This window comes from Chenopodium quinoa, unplaced genomic scaffold (genome assembly GCF_001683475.1).
Source record: "Chenopodium quinoa cultivar QQ74 unplaced genomic scaffold, ASM168347v1, whole genome shotgun sequence".
Lineage (NCBI taxonomy): Eukaryota > Viridiplantae > Streptophyta > Magnoliopsida > Caryophyllales > Amaranthaceae > Chenopodium > Chenopodium quinoa.
In genome coordinates, this window is record NW_018744593.1 from 1,257,938 (window position 1) to 1,267,582 (window position 9,645).

The window sequence follows — 9,645 nt, forward strand, 5'->3', positions numbered from 1 at the left end:
CTTCCAAACCCAACAAGTCCTTTGAAGTGACGATATTTGTCAGAAATTGATTCTGGATAGTAAACATCTTTTGAATTAATGTTTTTTTTTTGTTTTTGTTTTTGTTTTTTTTGTTTTTGTTTTGTTTTGTTTTTTTGCAATAAACGCCCTCTACTATTAACACAAAAATTCACTTTCTCGATGTTACCGTTTTATTGAGCACAAGGGATATTGTGACAGCATTCCGCTGTCACAGATTTGGCAAGCTTGTAGTTAACCAGCGGATGCAAGTTATATCTAATGTACTAATGATCAAACAACCAGAAAATTAGTCACGTGCACAAAATCACAATAAGTCTTGTTACTCTAGTAATTAAGCAAGTCATGTCAGATTATAATCAGGGAACCTGGTAGGTTGCATCAGTAATTCAGTATAGTTTCAACTTCATAATTGTTTCCGCACAAATAGATACTCTGTAAGAAAAATAATACACATATTGCAAAAGCTATTGCAATTTGTGTAATACAACATATAGACACTACTAAGTTATGTGAGATCTTCCTGTATTAATCTGCGAATTCTTCCCAGCATATCTGACAAAATTCTGCACAAACCAAAGCACTGATGTCTCAACTGCAGTGTATTTGTTGAGTCCTACAAACACCATGACCTCTAACTTGTGAAAACATTTGTGTCTTCTTCGACCTGCCACTTGAAGAACTGAAAGCGCAATTAATAGGTTAAGAGATCCATTAGAGCTAAAAATTCCAAACTGAAATGGCGTAGCTCGTGCACAATGCCATGCATATGTTCTTTCGACCATTTTAACCAGGTCCCCTACTCCCTACTATCATACAGAAAGACAAGGAGTAGAATTATGCTTTTGACCAAAAAAATATCCTTTCAAATTCACTGAGCTGGACAGCAGAATAGCAGATATGGCCTACTAAAGTACCAGAATATACATTTATAACAAGAACAGATGTATTCACCGTTCTCTCAGTTTACTTCTGCAATTACTTCTAAATTTAATCTTAGAACATAAGCTCGCTCATTGTGCATATTTGGTACTGCCTGCTCCCATATCTCCTTTACAATTGAGTGCTATAAGCTTTATGAAGGTGACGACTAAAAATAATAAAGGAGAAAATTTGCAATCTTAAAGCTTTTAGTCTGCACTTCTTCTAGATAAGGATGCCCCAGTTTCAGCAATAAGTTCTCATAGAAAGATTATAGAAATTACTTCATCCCATTTTATTTGCTACATGTGGGATAAAAATGGTTTTACAGGAAAGTGAAAAAAATGGACAGAGAAATGAGAGGGGGTGGGTCTGGGCCAACTTTTACTTGAAAAAGTAGAGGAAACGATATTACCACATGAACATGTTAAGTACTTAGTAAATGAAAGGAGATAGAGCACTTGCCTGAATGTGAACCTAAGACTAGGAATAGTTTCCTTCTTTTTCATTCAAGAAGGATTGGCCTAGTTGAATACATAGTCCAAGAATACCTCTCATACAGTAAGAAATAGGTCTCTACTACATATGTAATTCCTTTCAACTTTTCAATAATTCATCATAAATGTTAAACACTCACAAGCACAATAACTGTACTATTGAGCTTGTGTATTTGTCTTGGAGACTTGCTAACTGGAAAGCAAGCTAACATGGGAAGAAAAGAAATTGTCCTAAAACTTGAGAGAGAGAGAGGGGATGCTAAGTTCATCAGACACTCTAGCTCAGATTCTCAAATCCTTCTTCTATTCCTTGATCGGGTCCTTCCAAAGTTCCAACCCCCTCGAAGATTCAGTCAATCATGCTGGACTCAGTCCTTTCAAATTTCTTCACCCTTGAGTGTCCCCATGTTAGGAAAAAAAAAAAAAACCTGTTTCGTAGGATTTTCTTATCCAATTAACCTAAACATGACATTTTTGGGTGAGAAGGGAGGGGGGTGCTGGGGGCATGGACCTCAGGCACAACAATCCAACAAAATGTTTTCTCCTCACTCCAGGCCCTAAAAAAACATTCTTCCCCACTAGGCGTCAAAACTGTATATATAACCCATGGGAAATGGAGCAGCTCCCACTGTGCTCTTCATTGGACCTCATCATCAATATCGATAATAACAACCAAGATCTACAATCCTTTCTCGGAAATAATCAATGCAGGAACCTATGACACAAATAAGCATGCATAAAATTTGTAGCCTCAACTATATACAGAAATAGCTCATCATTTGTATACGGCAAAATATATTACTCATGGAGTCATGGGAGATTTTATCTTCCACAAAGTCCTCATGAGAAGATTTTTCTTTTTTATAAGATCTATGAAAGAATTAACCGTCATTTATGAACTCACATGTGAGATGATAATCTTATAACTGATACAAGCATCAACTGATGTAGGGTAAGTGGAAAACAGGTTTAGGCTTTTGTTCCCTTCCAATACCCCATCAGAGGCCTATTTGCACACAAGGTCATAAGGAAGAACTATTAACTAATTTGAGCTTCCCAAAGTCAATAATTACCATTTAGTAATACATTTAATTAGTATCTTGATGAAAGTGCATCCATCAACGCTGCATAAAACCAGTGTTTAATAATCCCAAGTTCTCAAAGCACTATGCATTAAGTGTCTATGCTTCAAACAAAAAGACATAAAATTTCCAATCACACATACCTATTGAGCAGTATCCTCTGTGAACCTGGCATCAAAAGGAGCAGAAGAGTTGGGGTGGGACGACCCACCACTGCTTCCAGAACCCTGCTGCAGTTCAATCACAAGCCATCTCACTGCTTTACTCATTTGTTCTAGCCTTACAGCACTTATGGGTGGAAGACCAGCAACAACCTGGCCAGGCTTCCCAGCCACTGAGCCAGTGGCCTCATCCACCAAACACTCTGATCCTATCCTTAGCTTAACAGACTCTACAAACTCCTCAGCTTGATCACAAGCCACCCTAAATAGTTCCCAACGCTGTTTAAAGCTCTCCAGGGAAGTATCTGTAATTGGTGATTTGTGACTTTCAGATGCTTCTTGTGCCTCTAAGACCCCAGCAGCAGCAGCAAGAAATTCTTGATATGCAGAATTTAGGGAATCTACAATATTGTCCATTGGCACAATCTTGAGCTGCACACATGCACAATACCACATTGTTAATTAATTCACTAGTATGAGATTGGACAATATTGTTAATACAGGTATGCAATTTGCTAAATCAGACCAAAATGGTACCACTTTCATGTATAATTTGATTGTTTTGTTCAGCAGAAATTAGTGAATTATGTAAGGTTCAAGGGGGAATTAGATAATAAAGTAATTATGCTCAGAGATAATGGTGACAAAGCACATCTAAAATAACCCCTCCACATGTGATTTCCCTTCATTTTCTCTCTATCTAGCTTTCTTTACTCTTTCCACTATTTCTTCTTTCATACGAGAGGATAGAAAGAACACCACCTAAATTTATGAAGAAAATGTCTTACTGAGATAGCTTGTATTCTTTTAAAGTTTCCCTTCTTTCAATCCTACACAAAATCACAAACAGAGAGATGCATCCTTTAGTCAGACAATGACCACATAACACCCACCACCTTTATTTTGTTAGCCGAAGAGAAGAGGATATATCCTTACTAGATGTGAGCTCGATTGCTCCCGGAATCATGACATGGCAACTTCTACTGGCATAGAATTTCAAAGGCAAAGACGTGGCAATTCCATAGTTGAGTATATATAACATAATTCTCAAATACTCGTAAAAATCCAGCCTTAACTCAAGATTTTACCAAAGTCGCCTTAGATAGTCATTGCTTTTTAGAATAAGCTACTAATCGTAAACAACTCAAAAGGAAACATCAGAGTTCTTACACAATCTGCAAACCAGAAAAGCTCATTTCTCACTTTAACCTCGAACCTCCTCAGCAATCTTTTCTACCAACTACTCTTATACAGCCAAGATATGTGCCAGACTGTTAAGAGTAAGGCTTTACAAAAGCTGAAGTTAGCAACATACCCTTTTTCCAGAAATAGATATCTATCCAGGTTTCTCCCAAAAAAAAAAAAAAAAAAAATATCATTCTTGGGAAGCCAATTGGCAAATTAACAGGCCTTAAAACAACTAGAAAACACTCCATTTCCTTTGTTATTTGTACAATAGTACAGCAGTGCTTTGTTTAAATATGATCCATAAAAAGGTGCCTCATTGCTCTTGACGGCAACATGGATGCAAATCATGAAACGATCAAAATCAGTTTGGTTAGCTTTCAAGTCAGCTCATAAAAGCAACTATAATCCTAGTCACTCTCAGCCCCCCCCCCCCGCAAGTCCTGATATAGTAGTCACATTGCTAATCTTTATTCTATATCACATTATTACACAACGAACGTGACAACTAATTTCGGATGAAAGAAGTATATTGCATATACGGCAGCCACTCGAGCCAATAAAATACTCCATTGCTTTCCTCTGTCACCTAAATCCACCTTTCTTAACGCATAACCCAACTTGACATTAGAATTTTCACTATTGTGACTTTTCCTATACAAATTATCAAGAATCATAAAAAATTTCATAGAGAAATCTTGTAATGAGCTCCATGGAAAACATTATTCACCTTTTTTTAATCCCTATAAATTACATTTCTCATAGTTCTGAACTAAATTAAGGGTTCTACAACAATATAGCAACCAAAATTTAATTCAATCATCAAATATGATTCCTCCAGCTTAAGAACATGAACAGAAAAATTATAGCAACGAAATTTCTTGTCATCTCTTAATAAAATTAATTTTTTTTGAGAAAATCTTAATAAAATTAATAGTTCAATAATCCACATCAGAAGAACCCTAAATTGATTATAGTGACAATTAAATTAATGATTAAAACTAGATTGTGAAATTAATATTCAAAGGGTAGTGACAAAAAACCAGCTTACCTCGGAAGACGCTTCAATGGAGGAGAAAGCTCAGAAGACGCTTCAATGGAGGAAAGAGAGGGTGAGGGTGTAGCGATCCAATGTAAATGAACATGAAAAAGCTCCAAAGGTGAATTAGAAGTACTGTACAAACATAAGAGGGCTTTGAGAGATTTCCCTCTATTGGGTGACACGGATAGTAGAATGGGAAAATACTTTTTTTTTTTTTTTTTTTTTTGTTGTTGTTATAGAGAGCCACTTGGTTTAAGAAAAAGCGAAAGGGGAATTCTAACCACTTAACTTATTCCTTAATCTCTAGAATGGGAAAATATAAAAAAGAAATTTATATAAATTTTATATGTGGTTGGTCACAACCGAGATTACGTATACAGGGGTTACTCGGTAAGGGATTACTTAGTTAGAAGTTACTCGGTTGGTCAGTGATTCCTTGGTCAGGGGTTACTCGTTCGATTAGGGGTTACTCAATCGGTTAAGGGTTACCCGTTTAGTGTTTTGGTATGTCAGCCTGCCATACGGTATGTCCAGCCACACTAAAAACGCGGGCTGGAAGTTTATGCTTTGTTTGGATATAAGGAAAATAAGAGAAGAGAAAGAGAGGAGCTGAGGACATTTTTTCTTGTTTGGGTAAAGGATTTGGGAAGGGATAGGGAGGAATTCATTTTCCGTCTCTCTTAAACAAGCATGATCCCTTCAAAATTAGAGATATTTGGAGGGAAAGTGGAGCTCACCTTTCCCCACCTTTTCTCTTCACTCCCCGTCCTCGTCCCTGTCTTTCCCTTCCCCTCCTTTCCTTCCTTCTTTACTATCCAAAATAAGAATTTTATGACTAAGGGTCTGTTCTGTTCACCTTATTTTAACTTATTTCAGGTCTAATAAGTTCAGATAAGTTAAGTTAAGTTAAAATAAGTTAAGATAAGTTCAGTTCAGGAAAAATAAGTTCACATAAGTTCAGGTCAGGAAATATAAGTTCTGACTTCTGATTAGGGTTACTCAAGTTCAAATTACAACTAAAATAAGTTTTAAGAAGTTTAGATAAGTTCAGATAAGTTAAAATCAAGTGAATAAAACACACCTTAAGTAATATGTTAAAAAATACTACCTCAATTCTTTTATATTCTATTCACTTACTATATATACGTAATTTAAGAGAGAGAATGTAAAAAAGATTGGTATGAAAATGTGTTATTATGTGGAGTTGAAGGTGTCAGATGGTAAAGGGATATGCCATAAATAGAATAAAGCAAAGTAAGTAAAACATAATAGATAGATTTAAAATGAAAAGTGTGTAAAACAAAAAAGTACGCAAGGATGGAGTACATGAAAGAAAAGGAATATTAAAAAAAAAATACTAAATTAAACAAAATTAAAGAAGTACTAAAGCTTCTCAAATAACATAATACTAAAAGTAACAATCTTGCAAAGTATGATAATATGTAGGAGTGTTGGACAATGGTCCTTTATTTATTGTAGCACTAGATCTAGATACACGCAGTGCATACTAAAATCTCTAGAAAGTAAAGCATATACGACAATCATTTTAAGAAAATTAAAATAAAGACATCTTCAGCATTTCAGATAAACACCAATCCGCTCAAATTTGATTCGAAGACATCCACACTTCAAATTCTTCAAGGCCCAAACTTTCCCACTAGGAATCCCTCATCACAGCCAATAACAATCCTAACATATCGAACCCAAAATTATGATTAGTAATTTGATATATATATATGAGTTATAGAAATTAAAGGATAAGCTTGATAGCCTTACTTGTTGGAAATTTTGTCATACTTAAGCACCCACACTCGTCCAAGACCCTGATCTAGGGTCTTCTCCAGCCTAAAATTAAAGAAATTTGATTATATCATCAAAGTAATATACAAAAATGAAAATGTATGAAAACGAAAATATATGTTGCTTTAAGAAAGAAAAACCACAACAAAATGAAATAAATAAATGTGTGAAAGGAGTAAGAATCTTGTAAGTGATTGCATTCCAAATGTGAATTGTTTTGTCCTCAGATCCAGTAAAAATGAGCGGAACGTTAGGATGAACAAGAGTTGTAGACACATTGTTTGTGTGTCCTTTTAACACTTCAACACAGTTTATATTTTCATAATCCCATACCTAATTTTTACATTCTATCATAAATCAGACTTTCTTTGAATTGAAATAATCATAATATATGAAAACTATAGTATATATCAATTTATCATAATGTTAATGTAATAAGCATAGAGTATCAACTAACCTTTGTGGTAAAATCATCTGAACCAGTGAGTATATAGAGTTTATTATCACTTGTTAAGTAATAAGCAACGCAATTAACTCCAGTGTTATGGGCAGCTACTGAAGTAATTGGGTTCGGGTTGTCAAGATTCCATATCTATATTAAGAAAAGAGATAATAGGAAAATTGATATAATTAATATACAAAAATATATAGACTCAAATAATATGACTCTATTCTAATTCTGTACATCAATGTTTCACGAATCTAATCATGATAATCATTACAAATGTCTTACGGTTTATTATTAATAATAATTTTCTTTCAAACTTTAATTAGTCAGGCTAATTTGTAGAGATTATAGAAGTGTCATATATTTATATATGATCATAACTCCTATGTAGTGCGTACCTTAATGGAGCCATCAAGAGATACGCTAACAAAGTTGTTATGGTCAATCGGGTTGATAGCCACCTGCATCACATAATGTGAGCGTCCTAGGAAGGTTCGAGTACAAACCCAGTCCTTCTCCCAATCCCAAAGCTTGATTTGTTTGTCATCGGACGCGGTTAAAACATATGGAAGAGTGGGATGAACAACAATGTGCCTCACGTAATCGTTATGTGCCACAAACTCCTTCACCTTCTCTTCAGTTTTGTAGTCATACACACGGATCATTTTGTCATCGCTCCCAAATATGATCCAATCCTTTTGTGCTACGAATTTTGCTGATCTCAATGTAAAAATTAACACATTGCTAATTAACAAGAGATAATCTATACCATATATACCACCTATTTGAGTAGTATAGTGGTCAACGCAAGAACCAAGACATCAAACACTATGCAGCCAATACAAGTATTTTTTTTTTCCATGTATAGAGACCAAAATTTCCTTTGATAAATTGCTATTTTATGTCTTTCAATTATGAAACCATTATATTCAATAAATTGTGTAGTCAAATCTTTACATTTTTTTTTAACCTTTTACATCTAATCTTAGCGATGAACTAATAACGTATTTATATATTTAATTATTTTTCTAACATATTGCATACTAGTAAAATTTTGCGAAACTCAAATCTTTTTTCCTAGCTAGGAAAAATCTAATTTACACAAACTTGGAAAATTTCCATTAATCATAAGACACATTTTAATTGCATATAATTAAAGAGTTAGGGAAAATCAAAAACATGCCTGGTTTGGTAGTAACCTCGAACGATTTCTCCATGCTCTGAAAGAAAAAGAATAAGTTGTACATTTCAAACAGAAAGTAAAATAGCAAAAGAAAAATCAATTTATAGTATGATAATTCTCGATTATTACCTTTGAGTGATAGTTCCAGATTTGGACTGTTCCTGAGTAAAGACCAACCAAGACCCTGCATATTTAATATTTTAGGGGATTATGAATTATTTTTAAAAGGAAGATGTATTTTAGTTTCATCTATTTACTGATTACAATATGTCAATGCCTTTTTAACATGCTACGTACAACGATTTTTTAATGTCCAATTCTATATATATAAATTATACTTGCCTTTTATATGCGTTTTTATAAAGACTAAAACAATCAAATAGTTTGTTTTGTTGATTGAATGAAAATATGGCGAACTATACAGGCCACACAAGATAGAATGGTTGAAAATCGTTCATTAAATTACCATGGCTGCACTGGATGAAAGTCCAATGACTTTACTCTAGCAGATTTTTGAGTGAATTCAACCTGAAAATAGCAAACTTGCATTAAGGCTTACAAATTGCATAAAATAGAGATTATGAAAATTTAGATTATTTTTTGTGAAAGAGATGTAAAGATGTATCACCTGGAATTCATTGGTGTTGATGAGAGACTGCAAAAAACAAAGAAAAATACATATGTAGTTAGATTAAAAGGCACAGTAGACCAATATAAGAATTTTCATTCAATTCTGACTCGGAAGATACATATAGAGTTATAAGAATTTAATTATTATTTCAAGCACTCAATAATTTAAAATATGACACGACTTTACAATTAAATAAATTATTACTACATATATTTGTGGTATTGAATATCAATTTTACTCTCTATTACTTGATATATTATTAGACATTGTAAAAGTTTCTTAGAACATAATATAACAATAAAACTAGTGAGTAGCCTGGGCGTTGCCCCGGGTTGCTACTTTTGTAATCGTGCAATTGGGGTATTATTTTTTAAGGATTTTGAAATTTGAAATTGCTATTATTGAATGTGTTCTTTTTTAATAATTAAATTATGTTGTTTACACTTATGTTCATTTCTTTTTCATATTTATAATATGCTTGATAATGGGCTAAGATGGTTAGATATCTAACTTTGTTATAAGTGATTGGGTGTTCGAATCCCCTTAACTTTTTTTTTTATGGGTGACGTGGCGTAATGATTAAGCTTAATTCAGTAATGATGTGGAGATGTTGGTTGGTGATGTGGCGTCATGAAGTATTTATAAAGTGACGTGGCGTAATTTAAAAGTATCTACGT

The 9,645-nt window shown here is 33.9% G+C and overlaps 2 protein-coding genes across 7 annotated transcripts; both read right to left on the bottom strand.

The window, feature by feature from the left end:
• Positions 1-322: 322 nt before the first annotated feature.
• LOC110699603 (mediator of RNA polymerase II transcription subunit 32-like) lies at positions 323-5,126 on the bottom strand. 6 transcript variants are annotated; one of them, XM_021877106.1, is made up of 4 exons: positions 4,916-5,124; positions 3,468-3,509; positions 2,662-3,111; positions 323-700 (listed from the first exon to the last, which is right to left on the bottom strand). In XM_021877106.1, exon 3 carries the CDS (start codon positions 3,094-3,096, stop codon positions 2,662-2,664), a length of 435 nt encoding a protein of 144 aa, XP_021732798.1. In that variant the 5' UTR covers positions 3,097-3,111; positions 3,468-3,509; positions 4,916-5,124; the 3' UTR covers positions 323-700. The 6 variants fall into 6 exon arrangements, with proteins under 6 accessions (XP_021732798.1, XP_021732799.1, XP_021732801.1 ...); XM_021877107.1 differs by having other exon boundaries at positions 3,442-3,509; XM_021877109.1 differs by lacking the exon at positions 4,916-5,124 and adding an exon at positions 3,616-4,692.
• A 961-nt stretch (positions 5,127-6,087) lies between these two features.
• Positions 6,088-7,828, bottom strand: LOC110699809 (coatomer subunit beta'-2-like). Its single transcript, XM_021877325.1, has 3 exons — positions 7,553-7,828; positions 6,683-6,741; positions 6,088-6,595 (listed from the first exon to the last, which is right to left on the bottom strand). The coding sequence occupies exons 1-3, from the start codon at positions 7,817-7,819 to the stop codon at positions 6,544-6,546; spliced, it is 378 nt and encodes a 125-aa protein (XP_021733017.1). The 5' UTR covers positions 7,820-7,828; the 3' UTR covers positions 6,088-6,543.
• Between the last annotated feature and the right edge of the window lie 1,817 nt (positions 7,829-9,645).

Bases quoted from the DNA above. Each gene is read 5' to 3' on its own strand.
- LOC110699603 (XM_021877110.1), bottom strand. From the start codon at position 3,096: ATGGACAATATTGTAGATTCCCTAAATTCTGCATATCAAGAATTTCTT.
- LOC110699809 (XM_021877325.1), bottom strand. From the start codon at position 7,819: ATGATCCGTGTGTATGACTACAAAACTGAAGAGAAGGTGAAGGAGTTT. The intron at 6,742-7,552 runs GTACGCACTACA...AGGCTGGAGAAG, and splicing joins CTCTTGATGGCTCCATTAAG to ACCCTAGATCAGGGTCTTGG. The intron at 6,596-6,682 runs GTAAGGCTATCA...TCGATATGTTAG, and splicing joins TATGACAAAATTTCCAACAA to GATTGTTATTGGCTGTGATG.